The sequence below is a fragment of the Danio rerio genome, chromosome 7 (genome assembly GCF_049306965.1).
Source record: "Danio rerio strain Tuebingen ecotype United States chromosome 7, GRCz12tu, whole genome shotgun sequence".
In the NCBI taxonomy this organism is placed as follows: domain Eukaryota; kingdom Metazoa; phylum Chordata; class Actinopteri; order Cypriniformes; family Danionidae; genus Danio; species Danio rerio.
The window spans coordinates 28,995,889-29,018,623 of NC_133182.1; the positions used below are offsets into that span (position 1 = coordinate 28,995,889).

At 35.9% G+C, this 22,735-nt stretch overlaps 1 protein-coding gene across 3 annotated transcripts in view; it reads left to right on the forward strand.

Annotated features, from left to right (window-relative positions):
• Positions 1-22,735, forward strand: part of dok4 (docking protein 4) — a 97,496-nt gene that overhangs the window by 53,490 nt on the left and 21,271 nt on the right. For all 3 annotated transcript variants that reach the window (XR_012383318.1, XM_692273.8, XM_073908557.1), the window contains exon 2: positions 5,190-5,466. Coding sequence is in view for 2 of the 3 variants with exons in the window: in XM_692273.8 (XP_697365.2) it covers positions 5,401-5,466 (66 nt within the window). In the remaining variant the exon portion in view is untranslated. The remainder of the gene's footprint in view (positions 1-5,189; positions 5,467-22,735) is intronic.

Consider the following 22,735-nt stretch of genomic DNA (forward strand, 5'->3'; position numbering starts at 1 on the left):
TTTATGTTGGATTCAGTCTGGGCTTTTACTGCCTTTTTACACCTCCCTTCATGTGTTCAATACTTTTTCCCTGTGTCATTTGTAACTTCATTTGTAAACTAATTGGATTGCTCTTTTTTCATATATTGATTTCACTGATTGTTACCAACATCAGGGGAAGATTTCAGGTCAACAGCACTTTTAGAAATATGTTTTGATAAAAAATGGTGAAGTGTTCAATCCTTATTTTCTCCGCTGTATGTATTGTGTGTACAATACGATGACTACATTTACATCTACCATCTTGTAGACTGAACAGCAATTTTGTTTGCCTCTCTAGCTTGTTGTTTTTTAAATATTTGCTGAAGAGTTCTTACTGCTAAAAAAAGTTTTTACTAGGGCTGCACAACCTACATCTCAAAATTATCGCTATCACAATAATAAAAATACTTTTAATTATGCATTGGTTGTTTATCTAAAGTTGTCCAATCTGATACTAACTTAATCACCACCCCCCCTGTAATTGCTTTTCTGCTATTTGCCGGAGCAGCCCAAAGGTAAACCCAGAGCTGAAAATAAACAATGCAGAGTCGAGGCGAGAGAGGAAAATGGCAACAGCCATTCAGAGTCAGAATATGTGCCGTTTTCTGTTTTCACTCATTCATTCATTGTTATTAAAATAAAACTTTGTTGCACTTTCACCTCGTTTTTTAGTCTGAATTAAAATGAATTACATATAAAACAAATGTATTTTACCTGTTTATTTTATTATCAGTATATAAATAAATAAATAATTTTAAAAAGCTAACAAAACTAAATTTTATTTTTTTTTTTTGGAAAATGTTATGTCATGAGAAGTCATTATTGCAATACTCAACAACAATATCTCATATTGTGTATAATATCATGCAGCTTGTTATGTTAATTAGGTTAACTAGGCAGGATAGGGTAATTAGAGGCTAAAAAATGTTACCTTAAAATGGCTTTTAAAAAAATGTAAAAATGCTTTTATTCTAGCCGAAATAAAAAAAGAAGACTTTCTTCAGAAGAAAAAAAATATTATCAGACATACTGTGGAAATTTCCTTGCTCTGTTTAACATCATTTGGGAAAAAATTTCTAAAGAAATAAAAATTTAAAAGGTGGTTAATAATTCTGACTTCAACTGTACCTGCAAATGTGTTCAAATTTCAAAAATAAAAGTTGTTAATATATGTAATACTGTAATGTCAGTATTTTTAGGCGATATGTATGAAATGTACGTATGTTTTCTGAATGTAAAAGCTGTATAGGAGGGCTAAGAGTTATGTTCGTAAAACGTGGCTTTAGTTTAGCACAATGCTTGAAAAAAGCTCTGTCAGTTTGCCAGTCAGTCATTCAGTCAGTCAAAAGCAGTCTCTGGTGGATTTACGCGAGAACAGCAGGTGCAAATGGCACTTGTGAGAGAAATTTGAGATCTCAAAAAGCATACACAGTGGCCTCTGGTGGATTCTGCTCTCCAGAAATGTATATAGTGGTACATTTCAGAATGAGCCTGGATTGAAATTTCAGCCTGATCTAATCCAGTAGGTTTTATTATCAGTTTTGTGCAAGAAATGTAGGGAAATCAGCACATATTTAATAAATATATGCCTGATTTGAATGTTGAACATGACATTTCACTAAAGGTATACCACAACAATGTTTTAATTCTTAATGTATCTATCAATCAACTGGGAAGACATGGTGAGAACTATTAGCTTCTTTTATTTACCGGATTCACCTGCAGTGTCTTGCCCTAAACTGTCTGTACAAAGAGCCCCGGCTGACACTTAACGTCTTGATTTTCAGACTATTGTGGTTTGTTTTGATCCTTCATTATGAGAGGTCCTCTCAAAAAGCCTTTTCTTCCACCGCTCATATCCTTCCTCAACTGTTCTTGTTCTGCCTTTTATCTTTATTTCTGCATTCACTCTTCTGACAAGGGCTTTTGAAGCAGGGTCATGAGAGCACATAATAATGGCATTATGATTCACTGATCTTCTAGTGGAGCAAACGGCCCCTCCTTCCCTGATCGAGACGCTTTTTAAAACCAACAGCGCCGCCGACGATTAGCCTGGCTCTGTCCTGCCTAATGAGCTCCTTGTTAAAGTTTAATGTCTGTGTTCCACTGCAGTCAAGAGTTTTAAACGCCGGCTCTCTTGTGGGGAAGTGTGTGCCACGTCGAGCTGTTGTTTCAGAGCCTCATGATGATAATGATGCTGATAGTTTTGTACTTACAAGTGTCTTAGAGTTATCAGGCCCAAGGGCTCAGAGGATTATTGTTATGAAATAATTGAAACGTTTGTGTGTTTTATTTATTTATTTGTTTGTTAGTTTATTTCAATCCATTTTTTCACTTTCTAGAAAAATCTGCAAAACAAATGTGTGTGTTTGGTTTGTTTTTCTGTTTTTTGTCCCCTCAGCAATAGTTTTTTTAATATATTTAAATTTTCATTTTAATAAATGTTATAATAATTGTAGTTGCTTTATTGTTTGTTTTATTATTTATACATGTATTTATTTATTTATGGATTCCTGATTTATTAAATTATTTGAACCCATTTTCTCACAGGTGTTTGTATGTTTTGTTGTTGTTGTTTGTTTTGTTTTTTGAGTTTTTTTCTATTTCTTTTGTCCCTTCAATAATTATGTTTTTAATGTATTCATTATTTTATTTTTAAATATTGTATTTATTTATTTGTATTATTTATACGTTTATTTATTTTTTCAATGGATTTCTATTCCTGTATTTATTTAAAATAATCAAGGTTATCACAGTTTTGGCAAACCTAGAGAGTGAAATTATTTATGCATCAATTTATTGATAAATTAATTAGTTAATTAATGTATGGATTTATTCATTTATTTATTTATGTATTTATTTATTTGAACCCACTTTCTCACTTTCTTGCAAAATCTGGAAAAGGTGTGTGTTTGTTTTGTTTTCTATTTCTTTTGTCCTCTCAACAATTGTCGTTTTTTTATGTATTCATTATTTTATTTTAATAATTGCATTTATTTGCATATTTTGTATTATTTATGCATGTTTTTTTATTTCTGTTCTTGTATTTATTTATTTATTCATTATTTCATTTTAACCCATTTGCCCACTGTGTTGAAAAATCTGGAAAAGGTGTGTATGTGTTTTGTTCTATTTCTTTTTCCCCCTTAACAATTGTTGTTTTATTATTTTATTCATTATTTAATTTTAATCAATGTATTTATTTATCATTTTATTTGTATTGTTTATAAATGTTTGTTTGTTCGTTTGTTTTGTTTTGTTTGTTTTTTTTTTATTTCTTTTGTCCCCTTAACAATATTTTTTTTTATGTATTCATTATTTCATTTTAATATTTATTTTAATATTTGTGTTTGATTTATTTGTATTATTTATTATACAATATTATTATAAATAAATTATATATGTTTATTTATTATATATGTTTATTTATGTGTGTGTGTGTGTGTGTGTGTGTGTGCGTGCGTGCGTGTGTGTGTGTGTGTGTGTGTGTGTTGTTTTGCTTTGGGGGTTTTTTTTCTATTTCTTTTGTCCCCTCAACAATTGTGTTTTCTTAATGTATTCATTATTTTATTTTAATATGTGTTTTTATTTATTATTTATTTGTATTATCTAAACATGTTTTTATGGATTTATATTCCTGTTTTTATATATTTATTTATTTAAAAGGATCATGGTTCTCGCTGTCCGGAAAAAACTGGACAGTGATATGAAAGTCTGTATTTATTAATTATTCTATGTATTTATTTGTTTGCTTATTTGTTTACTTATTTATTTATTCCATATTTCTTAAGTTAAGTGATTGCAAACAATTCATTTGGGCTAAATTTAAACAAACAAATGAAGTTAAACATTACTAAATTGAATTTGTGTTTCAGTGTATGATGCTTGTTTTATTACATTAAACCATATATATTTTTTATGGATATGTGTTTAAGTGTGTGCCATGTCGAGCTTTTCTGTTGATGATGATGCTGTTAGTTTTGCTCTTACAAGCGAAGCATCTCTCGGGTTTTTGCCCGAGGGCTGCAGCTCAGAGGATTATTATAAATGCTTAAAAACTTCTCATTCCAAATTGCGGGTTTAGCAAACTGTGCCTCTGTTTCTTAGTACAAGTCAGCAGTTATTCTTTGTTTTTTTTTATAAAGTGAAGGTTTGTAGAAGGTTGAGTGAGAGGCATTTTAAAGGCAATTAAAAGCTAATTTGCTCACCCTTATGTTGCTCTATACCTAGACTAATATTTTGAGAAATAGTTCAACCTTGTGCTCATACAGTAGAAACTGAGTGAGGATTACATTAGTGATTCTAAACAAGCATTCCAGATGCCACCTAAGGCCTCAGCAATCTTCAAAGATGATTTTAAATAATTGAGAATAAAACAATATTTTTCCCTTCTATTTTCTTTATTTTCCCTCAAGAACTGCTGTTTTTAACATGGTTATAATACATTTCTTTATATTTAAAACTCATTAACTTTTTTACAATCCTAGAACTTTATTGCCATTTTAAGAGTTAATAATACTGCATATTTTTTTAATAATCATACCAAGTTTTAAACAGATAAAATAGCTTGAGGCACATAGGTATAAACTACATTTCATCCTACTGGCCTTTATTATATATATGTAATTTAAAGACAGGGATGTTTTGTTGTTGTTGTTGTTGTTGTTGTTGTTGTTGTTGTTGTTGTTGTTGTTGTTGTTGTTGTTGTTGTTGTTGTTGTTGTTGTTGTTGTTGTTGTTGTTGTTGTTGTTGGATGAATTTCCTTTAAGGATTGTCTAAAAAGTTTCAAGTCTGTTACTCTGATATATTTAATCATGGTCATCCTTTAAAGAACGAGCCTTGAGTTATTTAGTGCGGGAATAATGTTTGCAATCCAAATGCATTTTAATTTAGGCCATTAGGACATTTGAAGCAGCCATTGGGTAGAGATGTTTCATATGCAACTTTAATGCTTATTTAACTCACTCTCTTGAATTTATCATTGACATTTTCCAGGAAAAAAATGGTCGACACAGGCTATATTCTTACGGAAAGTGGGGCAGATTTTCAGCCAAATCAAAATCACTGCATAATAATAAATCACTGCATAATCTGTTATAAATAGTCTGTGTCTGCACACACAATGAATCAAATATATACTGTATGTGTTATTTTTCCACATCTCTTAGGGGTCATGAAGGAGTGAAGAAACACCTGGTCTGAAGATCTAGAAGGTCTTCTGGATGTAAAGTTGCAGAGCAGACGGGATCGAGGAAAACTGGAAGAGAAACGAAGAAGTAAAAGCAGGAGGGAAAGGGTTGGTTGGACTGGCTGAAGGGGGAAACCGAAGGGCTGGATGCGAGCCTTCATTCACTCTAGAAGTTCGCCGGTTCCTCAGAGATGGCCTCCAACTTCAATGACATTGTCAAGCAGGGCTATGTCCGCATGCGGAGCAGGAAACTGGGGGTGAGCAGTTGCTTTTAAGAGATTGTTTGAGATTTAAGAGATTGTTCAGCCTCAAATGATGATGATGATGATGATGATTAGCCTTTATTTGTCACTTTTACATGCAGTGAAATTGGACCCTTCCGATCATACACAAACATCACACATTTTAGTGGAAGACAGGTCAGAAGAGAGCTAGCATAGAAAAGAGGAATTAAGACACATTGGGGGGAAAGGAGGTAAAAAAGCCCCTCCCAGACTGTCCTTAAAGTAGAGCAGTGTGAGATCAGGAGGGGAAAAAATGAGAGTTTATTTATGATTCATTCACCCTCAGATGACACCAAACTTTTAAGATGTTCTTTCTTTCGTTGAACACATGAACACAACTCGTAGCCATTGACTTCCATAGTAGGAAAAATATAGTATCAGTTTCCAGCATTCTGTGCGCTCTTTCAATAATTACTGGGCTCGGAAAAGCAGATGCTCCAAACACATCGTTAAGTCACTTTTCCAGTCCGTCCCTACCGCTTTTTCAGGTAGGTTTTCAAAGTTATCCAGGTCCGCTCTGAGTGTTACGACTCGACTTTCCAGAACATCCACCGTTTTCTGTAGCTTTTCCACATTATCCTCGGTTTTGCTAATTCAATGTTCAGCCTCTGATAATCTGCCTCCAGATTCAGAGTTTTAATTTTTATTTGTTGAATAGTATTCAGAACCCCTTCGAATTGAAATGTGAAAAGTGTTTCATATCTGCACATCACCTCGTTCTCTTAGTTGTTTATTGTAGTTTCACATGTTAGCTTGGTGCTACTGTTTCGTGGTCGTCAGGATTTTCCTCAGTTGTACCTGCAATCTTCCTTGTAATTCTTCGATTTGCCATGGCGAAGCAATATTTTTTGTGACCACGGTTGAACTCTGAGGCTATTTCTTCAATTGAATATCTCAAAGTGTCCTAAAGTTCAAATTCTGGCAATCTGTGTAGCATTGAGCTGTACGCCTGTCTAGCTCGTCATCATGTTAGAACCCCTAGTTTCCATATCTCTTTAAAGCAGGGGTCACCAATCCTGGTCCTGGAGGTCCGATGTCCCTGCATGGTTTAGCTCCAACCTTGCCTCAACACACATGCCATGATGTTTCAAGTATACCAAGTAAGACCTTGATTAGCTTGTTCAGGTGTGTTTAATTAGGGTTGGAGCTAAAATCTGTTGAACACCGGCCCTCCAGGAACAAGTTTGGTGACCACTGCTTTAAAGTATTTCTTTTTTGTTCAATAGAAGGAAGAAACACAAACAGATTTGTAGCAACTTTAACACTAAGGTGTTGTTTACACTACTGTGTTTTCATTTTAAAACAGTGTTCTCTGTTTTACTCTTAGCACATGATACTTAACCATTCACATGCTTTCTGGCATGTTTTGCTGCCTAAAAGTTTTGTAATGGTCAAATGAGTAAAGCTTGGTGAATCAGGTAAGGAATTTGAATAAACTAAATTGGCCGTAGTCTATGTGTGTTTTCTAGTACTGGGTTGCGGTTGGAAGGGCATCCGCTGCGTAAAACATATGCTGGATAAGTTGGCAGTTCATTCCGCTGTGGTGACCTCAGATTAATAAAGGGACTAAACCCTTTGTTCAATTCTATACAATGTCTTTACTTTTTTGCTTTCTGTTTTTTTGTTTATTTATTTATTTATTTTGTCTGCTGTAGGACTTGCTTTAAAACTTTTTTCGTTTACAAAATTCACAGATATTAAATGTCCAAAAATATGCTGCACATTTTTCTTTCAATTACAAAATGAACACAACTACAATGACAACATCGAGAAAACTGCAGTTATAAGAAAGCATCTGAAAGAAGAGATGTGGATTTGTCAAGAGTCATTTACTTGTCATGTGCTCAATTACACTGAGGAGGTGCATATACACTACCTGACAAAAGTCCTGTCGTCGATCTCAGTTGTAAGAGTAACAAATAATAACTTGACTTCTAGTTGATCATTTGGTAAAGTGGCAGAAGGTAGATTGTTCATGAATTATGTTGAACTGCATCCCAATCACCACAAATACTGCAGAGGACCTAATAGAACCGACATGGACCCAAAGTTCTCTCAGAAATCAGTCAAGTTTGGTGAAGGAAAAATCATGGTTTGGGGTTACATGTAGTGGGGGCGTGCAAGAGATCTGCAGAGTGGATGGCAACATCAACAGCCTGAGGTATCAAGACATTTGTGCTGCTCATTACATTACAAACCACAGGAGAGGGCAAATTCATATTTACATACTTCAGCCTCCACATCCTGTAAGCAAAGAAGGTCCAGGTGCTCCATGATTGGCCAGCCTAGTCACCAAACATGACCATTATTAAGCATGTCTGAGGTAAGATGGAAGAGGCATTGAAGATGAATCCAAATAATCTTGATGAACTCTCTGAGTCCTGCAAAAACACTTTCATTGCCATTCCAGATGACTTTATTAATACGTTACTCGAGTCATTGCAGAGATGTATTGATGCAGTCCTCCAGGCTCATGGGAGTCATACACTTTATTCATAATTTTTCCACTGCACAATGACTTTATATTCTTTACTGTACATTATTTCTGTTAAGTGACACGAATTTTGTCTAAGCAAAGTCAGAGCTTACTGTCCTAATATAATAATCAAAAACAAGACATGATCATATTTTACGTAGGTAAAATAAGTGTAATCTGAAGGCCTTTGACTTTCATATAAGACACTTCTGATACCAAATGATCAACTAGAAGTCAGAATTTTATTTGTTGTTTCTAAAACTAAAACGCGACAAGACTTTTGGCAGGTAGTGTATATTTGTTTATTTGGGAAATACTTTTATTCAAAGCGACTTACAAATGAGGATAAAAGATGCACTTCAAATCACCGGAGAGCAGCAATCGGAGTGCTCACGACAAAACTCAGACTTAAAGTAACTGACAAACTCATTGACATTACAGTATAAAACAGGACTGTATAAAAGTAAGGTCCAGATCCAGTCAAGTAAAGTCATGTAACATTTATTTATATAGGCAGTAAATTGCTTTAAATCTAGCAGCTTTGCATTATTAAACATGAAAAACATTGTCAGGGCTGCTTTCAGCAAGACTTTCTTTTCACTTCAAAGCTGCTCTTTGGCGTTTATGTTTTTACTCGTGGATGTCTGACCTCGACGGACTGAGGAAATGAAGAGAAGATTTCAACATCAACAAAGGAGTAGCAAAGTTTGCTTTGACAGTCTGTTTCGCTGAAACAATCATCATCATTGATGAATCATTTAGCCTTATTTCTTTTAAAGTCACACCAACATTCTTCATTTTCACTTTACGTATATGATGGCCTTCATACTAGAACCAAACATCGTCCTTTTGTTTGTTGTTTAGCATTTTTCTTTAAGAGACTAGATTGTGATAGACATGCTGTTTAACATTTCATCCAGATCAAACTAGACGTCTTACACAACATGTTGACTCCATTTTACAGGATAATTGTATGTTTTTAAAGAGATTGAGCAAATTGTTCTCTTGGACGAGGCTTGTGAACACATAATGGTGCAGGACGTGGGGGGAATACATTCATACTACTAATTTAACCTCATCCCTGGCCTGGAGACCTCATTACAGCTTTACAATCTCCCTCTGACTCTTTCTCCAGCTAGCCTCAGTGGGTTTAAGAGAATCTCCTCTGCTGTCCCACTTACAAATGCCTTCAGTAAAATCTCATTCTTCCTTCATGTTCTTGTTGTCATTATACTTGTCGTTTTTCATTAGTGTGTTTGTCTGGGCATTACAATCCCTTTCCATTAAAAGCTTTCCTGCTCTGCATATGCTTTTATTATTACAAGCATGTGCTTTTAAGCTATTCAAAAAGTCTCAGCATTATTGTGTCTCGGTTCCTTTATATCTAACATTTACTTACTTCTTTATATTAATAGTTTAGATTACCCAAAAACAAAAATGATGTTATTAATTACTCATCAGCATGTAATTTCAAACCCCTGAAAGCTTTTTTAGATTAAATCAGAGAGCTCTCTTAGACAGCAACAAAATATTCAAAGTTCAGAAAAGGAATCAAAACCATTGTCAAAACATTCCACAAAGCTTCAATGGTTTCCTTGTAATCATTTGAAGCCCCCCAAAACACTTTTGTGTGCCAAAAAATTGAAAAGAATTTATTTCCCAGCAAAAATACATTTTTTAAAAGATGTCTAATAGATGTCTAATAGACGTCTAAACATAGTAATCTTGGCTATAAATTTGGGCAAAACAAATAAACAGAAATGAATGACTATATAAAGTCTGTGTAATCTGTCTATTTGACGACTAGTCTAGTTTTGGGTTCTTATTCTTAGATGTCTCTTAGATTTCCACCGACAGCCCAAGTTTAGCCTCGTTTTCGCCAAGCTGTCTACATTTAGAAGTCTATTAGAAGTCTATTAAACACAAAAATGTTTGCTGGGTTTGTTCACCTACAGTATGTCTTCAACATTAGATTATAGTTTCTTTATATTACTACATGCAGTACAACGCTTGACTGTTGTGCTGCTGACTTTAATAGCAAAACTGTTTTCTTCCTGTAGTGAATACGCACCTGACCTGACAGGGGACAGAAGACAAATTTGTTTATACAGTTTTTGGCACACAAAGTTGTTTTTAGAGCTTCCTATGGGTTTATTTTTATATGCAAACAATGTATAAGCAGCTTGCACATGTGCTTTGAATCGTTGTTGCATTACATAACTTGTCCACAAGATGTAATTTGTAAACTAGGCCGTTGTTTTACAGTCAAAAAAAAAAAAGAAGAACAACAGCACTACTGAAGACAGCAAAAACCACAGATAATTACAAAGAATATCTCAGTGATCGTAACTTTTGTGAAAAATTGCAAACACAGCAAGTTATTGCATTAGAGGTTACATCATCATCTTGTCTATCCAAATGTAACATTGATAGTGAAATGTATTGTACACTTCATCGTAATAGGCCTCAGCATGAAATAAATCAGGAGAGGAATGATCCCAGCAGGGACACAATGTCAAATGACATTGATGTTTTGTTCTGTTTTAGTTGTGACATCAGGTGATTCCAATTTAACGTCAAATTCCTGTGTAATACCAACATCAGCCGACATCTAATATTGACACCATCTGGTTTTAGGCTGTTGCATTAACTAATTAAAATCCAACATCATTTTGACGTCAGGATATGGCATCCATACAAAGTCAACGTCTTATATTAGTAGACATTTACCATTGATTGGTTTTATGTTGTGTGATTATTACCTAACTAAAATTCGACATCGCTTTAATGTCATAATGTGACATCCATACAATCTCAAAAGCTATCATCATTAGCCGTTTATTTTTGGATGATTTAATGTTGTGTCGCAAACTAACTAAAATACATCTTGACGTTGAAGTTTGACCTCTAACTGATGTTGGGTCTGAGTCTGACTTCAACCTGATTTTCTTATACAAACAAATTCTGCACTTAAGGTTCCAAAGTTAGTCTGATGTCGGAGTCCAATGTCAATTTTACGTCTATGTGATGTCTGGAGTCTGCTGGCATATTTTGCCAAAGAGGGCAAACATGATCATATTTCTATTTAGATGCTGGTTTGTAGGATATAGAATGCAAGAATACAGACTACTTTGCTGTCAGTAGTAGTGCATTTATATTTAGTGTTAAATAATTATTGACATCTAATACCGACATCATCTGGCGTTGATATTTTGTTTTTTAGGCTGTGGCATACTAAAATCCAACATTATTTTAACGTCATGATACGACCTCAATACAACGTCAAAGTCTAACATCAGTAGACGTTTATCTTTGATTGGTTTTATGTTGTGTAATTACCTAACTTCAACATCACTTTAATGTCATAATGTGATGTCCATACAATGTCAAAAGCTAACATCATTAGCCGTTGATCTTTGGTTTATTTTACAGTGTATGTTGTGTCGTGAACTACCTAAAATTCATCCTGACGTTAAAGTCTGACGTTGCGTTCTGACATCAACCCGATTTTCATATACAACCAAATTTCTGCACTTAAGGTTCCAAAGTTAGTCTGATGTTGACATCCAACGTCAATTTTAGTCTGTGTGATGTCTGGAGCTTGCTGGGATATTTTGCCAAAGAGGGCAAACATGGTGAAATCTCTTTTTAGATGTAGGTTGTAGGATACAGAGCAAAAACACAGACTACTTTGCTGTTAGTAATACTGCATTAATATTTAGTGTTAAATAATTACAGTCGGATCAAAATTTTGGTGAATTTCTGTACATTTGTGTTATATTTTTATAGGCTTTTTTTTTTACAAAATAATTGAATATTTTAAGATAGAAAATTCAATTAAAAAAGCCTTTTTTTATGTCATCCAGCGTTATTTTGTGGCTATTTTGAAAATGATGTTTCAGGCACCGCTTAAGCACTGGTATCGACACCAGTATCTTGCAAATAAAATACAGGCGATAACTAGCTCTAGTGTTGAGTGCCTCTGGAGCTCGTGCACACGTCGATGGCTGAATTATGAAGTCAGCAGGATTGCGGTTACTGTGGAAGCGGTCGGGTTGTGACACATGCTCCCCCAGGGGAACCCAGTGCTAAATAATCTAAGAGGAGTTTATATTTTCTCCCATTTTCCTTCTTTTCCTCTTTTCACATCTCATGTCTGTATGTGCTTGTCTTTGTGTCTCCTTTTCGCTTTCCTGTGCTGTGCAAACTCGAAACGAGCACCGTCATTGTTTAACAAATGGCTTCCCTAATTGTAAGTCAATTTCCTCCGTCTATTTAATATTATGCCAGTGCACGTAATGCAAGCACAATATCGTAAATCCCTGCTTATGCGCAGCTAATACTATTTACATCCACGCCGCTGCCTCTGCTCTGATTTGGCAGAAGCAGTGAATGCGTGGCGGCATTTGCATTTGTGTCTGATTGGTGACAAAGCCCTATCTCTCTTTCTCTCGCTTGCTTTTTTTTTCTAGCTGTAAGGAACTTGCCTACAACAGATTAGAGGAAAGATTGTGTTCTAACCAGTCCATTTTCATTGGCTAAAGCTGCTGCATTACAACATTTTCATTGTATTGTCCATCTGAGGCTTGTATTGAGTGCGGGTGGTAAATATTTGTAAGGCTCTGACCACCCAGGATTATTTAGTCATTGCCTTGTTTGTAAAAGAAGAGGTTTGTTCAGTGAGGTCTTGTTTATGTTTGGTTTTGGTTCTAACTTTCTTTCCACCCTGGAAATTCTTGACAGATGCTTATGGTTTCTATGAGCAGATGCGTTAATAAATGTATCCAAGTGCACACCCAAGTAGGACTGCACAATATCGTTTCAGCATCGATATCACAATGTGCACATCCGCAATAGTCACATCCCAGGATGTGCAATGTTCTGTTATGGTTATAGTTGACCAGGAGAAACACATGCAGGTTTGGTTAGCATTGACATGCATTGTCAAGGGGGACCGAAACACATTTTTTGTCTTATAATTTCTTATTTTATGTTATACAAAATAAAAAGTTACAAAAATGTAGAATGGAATGAGGGTTGGATACAAATAACTGGTCTTTTGAAAGTTTATTTCACCTTACCTTCCACTTTTTCCAAACCTGTTGGAGTTTATTTCTTCTGTTGAAGAAAAAATTATATATTTTTTAAAGTGGTAAAAACCATAGCCATTGACATCCGTAACATATTTTATCCAAGTATAAATACCTTCCTTTGTGTTCAACAGAAAGAAACGCTACTTGTGAGCCACTTGTATACCTAAATTACTCCGGATTAAATCCTATGTCCAGTTCATAAACAGAAAAGCATTTTTCTGCCTATCATACAGATTTTGTAGATTTGTTGCTACGGCTATGAGATGAATCGATAGCAATTTCCATGCAAAATTTGTAGTTTCTAGTTATAGTTTTGCTCCAAACTTACTTCATTACTTCAGTCGAGGGTTTGAAATCCTTATCTGAGATCATTTCGTAGTCCTGAAATTATTAGCAGCTATGTTACGCTCTTTGTCGAGCCTTCAGGATGTGTATCAAGAAATCCAGAAAGTTTTCAGTGAAACCCATATTGAGGTTTTTATTGTTTTGGAACAATAATGTCATTGATGACGTCTGAAGCCTCATTTTTGCATGAATGAATTCAGGAATCTGTTTGAATCTTGGTGTGACGTCTTCTGCTGAGTTAAACAAGCACATTTACTGCCCTCTGCCCATTTAAGCCCAGCCCAGCCCCTTTTCTGTTTTATAATGATAATATTGCCACACATTCATAAGGTTTTATCTTTGTTGCTAGAAGGGATACAGCTCCAGACAGAAGTTAACTAAAAGGATTTATATTATTTATTAAATTACCCTTCAAACTGTATTTTATTAACATCCACCCATACCTCAACCCTAAGCCTAGCCCTCACAATAATTACTTTTGTACAGTGTACAGTTATATTGATGTGCATATAGAATCCGCTGTATCCCTTCTAGGATTTACCCTTCATCTCACCATCGCTAATCATTAGTCTGAATCAGTTGAATCAGTCAAAAGGATAGTTTACCCAAACCTGAAAATTGTCAAAATTTTGTCACCCTTCACTTGTTCCAAACCTGATTGAGTTTCTTCTGTTGAACACAAAAGAAAATATTTTGAAGAAAGGTGGAAACCTGTAACCATTAACTTCCAAAGTATTTATGTTTAGAAAAAAGAAACTTGGAACAGGTTCTACAGGTGAATTGGGTAAGCTAAAATTGTCCATAGTATATAAGTGTTTGTGAATTAGTGTGAATGGATATTTCCCAGTGATGGGTTGCGGCTGGAAGGGCATCTGCTGCGTAAAAATGTGCTGGATAAGTTGGCGTTTCATTCCACTGTGTCGAACCCAGATTAATAAAGGGACTAAGCTGACAAGAAAATGAAATGAATGAATGAATGAATAAAAGAAACTCATAAACTCAGAAACCAACTAAAGGCACGTAAACATCGATCAAATTTTAATTTTTTTGGTGAACTATCCCTTTAAAACGTTGTTTACTGTATAACAAAACACTATCTTAATATCCTGGTTATTCACTGTTTTAGCATGAGAGCGCCGTCTGGTGCAAGCTCACACCTTGCTTCCCTGACAAGATGTGCATGGCAATCGCAGCCTTGCTCAATCGTGTTTGCAGTGTCATTTCAACGAATCCCTCAGGCATAGTATACATCCCTTCAAAAACATAGTTATAAATTATGAGCTGTCCCAACTGTTTTGTCCTCATATATGTTTGGCATAAAGCAGCAAGGCGAGTCTCGTCAGCCTTTCGTCACACTGTTCTGGATGACTGTCTCCATATCTTTTCCCCCTCCGTCCCTCCTCCCGTTCCTCCTCTTCACCTCTCTCTCCGAGCTCCCTGCGCACCTCTAGGGATGCTAATTAGCCAGACTGTATGCCTCTCTATCTCTCCCACCCTTTCTCACTGTCTATCTCCGCGGTCCACTTAGGGACCAAGAGCCCCAATCAGACTAATCAGAGCACTGTTTAGCATTCAGATCGGGTAGCGGAGCCCCGCACTGCCAGCCTCACTGCCATGCCGGAATTACCCTAATTGCTCCTCAGCCACCGCCAGCCCTTTTGAGTGCATTTGCAATCGTAAGCGGCCCAACACTGGGCATCACAATTATGAAACAAACCCAGATGGGGAGGGTGTTGGTGGATGCTGGTGATAAAGGGCAAACATTTAATGGACACGCACTGCGATGTTATTCTTTTTCATTTATATTCAGTTCTGAGGCACAGAAGCTGCTGTGATACGGACAGACAGGAGCTGAATTTTAGAACAGTTTCAGAAAATCCCCAACAGGTTGCAGTGGTCACAGTCTGTAAGCCGGCGTTTTAAATTTAGTCTTGCCTGAGAGGAAGTAGTTTAATTTTAGCTTTAAGCATAGCAACTGTTGTTGCAATAGTGTCATTATTCCTTTGACCATCACAGAGTGCCAAGCGGAGCTCTGTCAAATCTCAGAGGAAGAGCAGATGAGAGATGAACAGCTGACAGAAACGCTGAAATGGATTCATACCAAGGGCAAACAGACTCATTATAGGCTTATTATGCTATGAAATGTTGGCATATTCTGCCTCTGTTTTATCTTCTTTTCTTTCTTCCAATAACTGAAGCTTCGTTTTAAGCTCCGTTTTTTCCCTGTGCCTCCATAAGCTGTTGTTGTTTCCTTCGTTCTCTTTTTCCTCCCTCTTGTCTGATATTGACCTACAGTAAGCACTTGAGATAAGTGTTGTGGTTTCTTCTTATGGATTATTCCCCCACGTATGTAACATTTGCTTTTGATTTATGCTCTACGGAGAGGTTTGAGGGTTTATGGATGTTTTCATTTGACGATTTGAAGGTAACTGCACATGTTAATGCAGGCTGTTAAAACAAGATTGACCCTGAAACAAAACTAGCATGGTTGCTATGGTTTCGGCCCAAAAAAAAAAAAAAAATCTGTTACTTCAGTCATGGTGTTAGTGCTGTTGAGCATAATTGAACAAAATATCATAAAAATGTCACACTGTTGTTGTTGCTGTGTCTGTGTGCTGCAGCTAAAAGCATTCAATTAATGTCAGGTAAATGTCATTTCAGATACAATGTTGCTATTTTGTTAATATCAAAAAAAGAAGCCAAAGCAGGATCGCAATTATAAGCAGGATGGAATAGACCCATTTCACAAGACTGTTAGGACGCTTTTAACAGCCATCATATTCTTAAATCTTTAAAGTTTTTAATATTTTTTTTCAAAATGTATGAACATGTATGCATTTATGTATGTATTATATCATCTTTACGTCAAATTACAAAAAAGTCATTACCGCTGTGAGGTGTTTCTTATGCAGCGTCTATGGGGCTGAGAGTAAATTTGATCTTATTCTTTCCTCTGGCTGCCGTCATCAGTCTCACTCTATTTTTTTTCTTTTTTCAGAAACACTTAATAACACCACTGGGTTTTTATTTTTATTTTTTCAAAAAAAAAAAAGATTTGTTGTACTCTTCGATTCACTGTGCTTTAATTTGACCAAACTATTATGCCTTCCGTTACTGAGAAGCCCGGAAATATGAAAAGGGCCCATTGCATGCAAGTGGAATTATACAAATTGTTGTTATATGCTTTTGTTTTCTTAAAATTAGACTCTTGTGCTCACTCTTGTGCATTCATTCATTCAAAAATACAGTAAAAGGTGTAAAAAAAATTGCAATAAAAAAAAAGATGATTTAATGTTCAAAAACATTATTTATGTTACAACAATGCTGGATTTTCAGCATCATTACTTAAGTCTTCTGTCATGTGATCCTCTAGAAAACATACTTATATGATGATTTTGAGCATAAGAAATATTTTTGTTCTTGTTCATGTTGAAACAGTACACATATACATATATGTTGCAGCAATGTACAAGAAGACGTGCTGTGAATGAGTCACAGTATAAGGGTATGGATATGAAACTGTATGCTCTCAAATACTTGATTTTACTTGCTTTTATTGTGTTAAAGGCAAAAATACATTTATTAATATTAGGGATGCACAAATACTGGTATCGGTATGGGTCATGATACTGAGGAGATCAGTTTTAGTATCAACTCAGTTGCTCAATCTTTTTTATTTTGTTGTTTTTACACATTCGTCCCTGTTCTGACTGCTATATAAAAAGCAGCATGTTTAATATGAGCAAAAGTTTTAAAATTAAAAAATGCTTTGAAAATTGTTTGTACTTTGGCAGCCTTTTCTTAAGCAGAAAAAAAATTAAGTTAAAGTTTTTCATAACTATAAAGAAGCTGTCCTAAAATAATTGGCCTCACTAAGTCATTGCGTGGAAACATGGCAAGTACAAGAAATTAAGTTGTCATATATTCATATTCGGCCTAAAAAAGGGTATCGGTGCACCCCAAGTTAATATGTTACATGACAGTACATGCCAGTAAAATGAATATTCCTGTAACATGCATCGTCTCATGAAGCTAAAATAAAAACAGAGACTAGAATTGTTCAGATGTTCGTAAGCTGTTTTTTAGAAAAATGTGATGTTGTAGAAGTCACTGCACACTTTTTCTATTAAAGATCCAAGGTTTACTTCAAACTCAATCAAAAAAGAACTGAAATGATAAAATTTCGAACAAAATCCAGCCTAAACTACAGTATGTTCATTTTGAGGGTGTGTCGCTTCACATGAAAATTAGTTTCCCGCCCAATGTAACAAGGGGGCAGAGCCTAGAGTTCCCCCGCTCTGTGTTTGGCAACAGACAGCCTGACAGAGAGAAGGAACATAAGTGAGTGGACCAGCATTCAGCTGTACATGTACGACTCGGACACAGACCAAGCAGAGAGTACACAATCATTTGTGTCTTTGTATAGTTTTACAGCCAACTGTGTGCTAGTTTAAAGTTCCGAGCTTGTACACCGAGACTAATAACCACGCACGCTTAATTAACTTTGACTGAGGCACCGGATGCACCGCTCAGAGCCACGACACGGCACACCAGACACGCACATTCAGATGTTATTTAAAATGAAACTATTCAGATGGAGCTCTGTGGCGCGGCAGGAATAAGAAGTGTCCCGAATTGTGGCTGGGTGCTGCAGACAGGCGCCGACTTGAAGCGCCATTGTGTGTACACTGATAAACCTATGTTTAGAATTCTGAATTGCATGGTGCTGTGTGATGCGACGCTGAGCGTCGCCGAGCAGCACTTCTGGTGTGCGGCCTGCAGGCAAGTTCGTTATTTTATTTCCAGTGGAGGGACACGCATGTGAGGCAACGCGCTCGCACTTTCCAGCTGCACCTAGTTAAGATCACAGGGAGCTTCTGTGACCGCTGAATGCGAATGGTAGACGCAATGAAAAGTACACATGTTTGCAAACCCATCTAAAGTTACAAACAATAATTCCAATTACAGCGATCATGTGGTGAATGTTGATCTTGTGTTGAGCCCAATGACCCTTACGTCTAAAAATAGAGCAAGGGTGTTCCTTTAGTGACATCGCTTTGACTCACACGCTGAAAATGGCGGACGTGGAACAACAAACTGAGGATATGGTAATGCGCGCCTGTCAATCAATATTGGTGGGCGGGGGGACCGCATTCCTCTGTCAAGTTGCGGTCGATCTAAAAACCGATTCAATTGGTCCACCGTTTTTATTTTGTCAAATTTTAAAAAAAGGACTGGATGTGTTTATATCACCCCAATATGACAGTTTTTACACTATATCTACACACATATCTCTCCAAACAGCTTGAAAAGTAGATTTTTCACCATAGGTGCCCTTTTAATGTCTCTATTTGAAAACAATTGATAATTTTGGAGTGATTAGGATGATTCTCCAGTGGGAGTGCACCTCCATAAAATCTAATAAACAATCTATAAAATCTTTGGGGTCCATCTGACACATTTTTGTTGTGTTCTGTGCTTTTTGCAGTGTATTCCTGTATTTGCATGTGCTGTATTTTCATGCACGTGTTCAGTCAGAGATTGATGAATTATTGTATACTATTTGCATCTCCATAAAATCTAATAAACAATCTATAATCTTTTTGAGGTCCCCCTGTAGTTAAGGTCACAAATGGGACAATTTCTTATTCCTGAATGCTTTTAAAATCATTATACAATCACAGGCACCAAAACGCATGTAAATGATCAATTATATCTAGCGATGTGACTATTGAGGATAATCACATTGCAATATCGATGCTTATCGATGATAAGCACAAGATGAAACTGTTATTCTCTCTCAGCCACTATTGTTGTTGTGTTTAGGAGTCCGCACGAGCGGGGATGGCACATTTACAACCTGCCTACTGCAGCCAGAGATGTCGGAAGGTTCAAAAACAGAATACATTCGCTCAGCCTTTTTGAACTTCTTTCTATCAGTATATTGCACACGTTTATGAGTAGAGGCCAGCTAGTGAAGTGCTTTAGCCTCCTTGTAAGAACAACCGACTCCCATGTGGAAGGTTAGCGGTTCGGTTGGTTGCAGTAGGACCGGTGGGTTTACATTGGTGCCGTGACCTAGATGGGAGTGAGGTTTAGGGGGTTAGTGTAGAGGCCAGCTAGTGAAGTGCTGTGCAGGTAAACCTCACTCCTCTGACTTTTTAAAAGGTGCTCTAGCGACAGACACTGGTGTTTAGCCTTCTTGTTAGAGCAACTGACTCATGTGTGGAAGGCCGCCAGTTCGATTCCAGCTCGGAGCGGGTTAATGGCTGTAGACATTTTAACAATATTTTGAAGGAATTATGCTCAACATTATACTTTAAAAAAAAAAAAAAAAAAAAAAAAAGGAAAGCCACCAGAATGGGTCGTTCTCCGTTTGTGTATGCATATGCATCAGTGTTTGTGTATTAATGCTGTGCAGACAGGCAGGTATATAAACAGTGAAGCAGCAGTGGAAAAGGGCACATCTCAAACACACACACACAGTCACTCTTTGCTGATCCTGTTGCACAGTCTGTTTACAGAGGATTAGTGGAACCTCAGGGGACAATATGATGCAAACAAGGGATCAATCTTTTACCTGCTGTGAATAAAAAACCATGCAGCTACCTTTCTCAATTTCTTCATAAGGCAGGTTCAATCGTTCAAGTGGCAATGACATTAAGGTCAGCTTAGATGGCAAAAACAAAAGCTCATCAGCTCAGTTCGTCTTTCTATCAATCATCTCAGCAGGAAACTGGACATGCTTTAAGTTGCTTGAAATATCTTAAGGGTTTATTTTTTGTTGGGTTTATTTTTTTGTTCAAATACTCTATCAAAATGTTCATTTATGGACAATAGGTTTAGAAATGTGTGGTCTTGCTTGTTAGACTGTATGGTAGTTGAGGTGCAATGAATGCCTGTCATGTATTCAAGCCTGATGACTAATGCAGTGTTTATAAATGTGAGTCAGGATGTAACTGTATTTAAAAACACTGTCGAAACACCAGGGGATTTGTTCAGAGTCAAAACATGTTGACTTTAATTCACTCTAAAGTGTTACTGAGACAATGAAGACAAATAGTTCTCTACTTCCCTCTACGAGGTGTTTTGGTGTAAAGGATGGGATACACTGTTTCCTTGTAACTCAATTCAGCTAACTCAATTCAATGTTGTACTGAATTTGCAGAAAATAAGCATTGTGGTGAATAAACACAAAGTTGCTTTTCATCATTTTTATTTCAGTCAGGCTACTGGTTGCCCCACTAAAATGAAACATTTGTTGACATTATAAAAATGATTTTTAGTTCCTTTCCGTTCTTAAAAAATCAATAATTTAACAGTTTTAAGTACAATAATCTTATTGCAAACTTCAATATCAGAATAATTGTCAACACAAAATATTTTCATGTTAAAAAGACGTCTTATCGACAACCATTGACGTCTTGCCTAAAACTAGGCAAAATTTGGGCTGTCAGTGAAAATCTAATAGACGTATAACAATAGTACAAAAATAGACTCAGGGATGAATGACTGCACTTGAAGTCAGTCTATTTGATGACTGTAATGAACAAGTTATGAATCTAATGACAGCTTTTTGTGAAGTGTACTTTGTATTTTTTGCAATTTACTCTAATCATTTATATTTAGTAAAGAAATACACACAAAAGAGTTATAATAACCCTTTTTTCAACTTATTTCAGTCAAATCATTCAGCTTATTTCAATATCATGATAAAAGTAGCAACAATTATTGCAAAATGAAAATTTTATCTCGTCGTTTGTCAAGTCAAAGCATGTTTTGCATGATTTTTTTTTATTGTTAACAAAACATACAGGCTGAAAAAATGAAATATATCAATTCAACTAGTAGTTTTTTGCAGAAGTTAAGCCAGCACGCCAAACAGCTTTTTGTAGCTTGGTAAGATGCAACGTAGAATCATCGCTCAGTAATACAGGTACGGTATGGGATATTCAATCATTTAAGATAGGATAATGCACACCTCATTCCAACATTTTTGTACTTTTCCACACTCCCACATTATATGAAAAAGGACTAAAGGGGGCTTTGATACGATGTCTTTTGAGTGGGGTCCAGTAGGTTCTATGATAAAAGTTATAGTAAATGAGTTGGTGATTGGGATTTTTAGGTTAATAAAATGTTTTGCCATTCTCTCTCCCCGTTCTGTGACACCTTCTTCTGGTTGACAGTCAATTTCTCAACTGTGCTGTATAGCTTAATGCTTTGCTGGTGCCTCTAAGGCCTTTCTGTACATCCATGAGGTCAAATGATTAGTAGTGGACAGATCAAACCAAGCAATGATTGGTTGGGTGGGTAGATTGTCCCCCCAGGGAACCCCATAGGCCTTCATGGCTTTCTTCATGAGAAGAAGGTTCCATTTCAAACCGCTCACAAAGTTCTTGAAACCTAATATGCCATTAAAACCAGAATATCTTTTAGCGTATAAATGCCTTTCTGCATCCAATTCCTTGAAAAAATGTTGCACCACCAAATCGAAAATCATTGTTATTCTAAATAAGTGTATGGATGTGCCATGTGAGTGATGAATGTCTTTTTCCATTAATCTAAAATTTACTATCGTATTGTCAATGATTGGACCAAAAGCTTGCACACAAAAAAAAGCTTGTTTGTTATTCCTGAAGAACAGAATATCTTGTAATCTATATTTATCAGCTAATTTAATTTAAATTTCTCTCCAAGGAACTCTAGAGAATGGGTTAAGACAAACATGAATACATTTTATTTGAAAAGCCCTATCGTATAATTCAGAATTTGGAAGAGCTGGTCCCCCATTATCTTTTGTACATTGTAGAGTTTCAAATTTCAATTGAGGTTGCTCACCAATCCATAAGAAATTACAAATCATAGAGTTAAGTTTGTGCCAAAACTTTTTGGAGCGAGTAACAGAATCGTAAAACTAAGGAAATGAACGGCAAGATGTTCATTTTAACACTTGCTATTCTAGCATGCAATGATAAAGGCATCGACGTCCATTTTTGGAGATCCTGTTCCACCCTTTAAGATTTGTGGATAGTTAGCTATACATTACTCTGTGAGTTTTTTTTCTTTATTATTCAAATGTTTATTTTGGTGGTTTAACCAGATTTCCAAATGTTTTACCACAGATCCACAGATTTTTTTTTTCCATAGATCCATTGTGTGTGCGCATCCATGTATGTTAATATATTGCTAACAATTGTATTCATTTATTTATTAATTTGAGAATCAATAGTACAACATTTGCACATACAAAAATTTTGACTCTGGCTACTGGAAATTCTGCTTTGAAATTGAAAAAACCTGCACTTTTTTTTTTTGCATTAATATA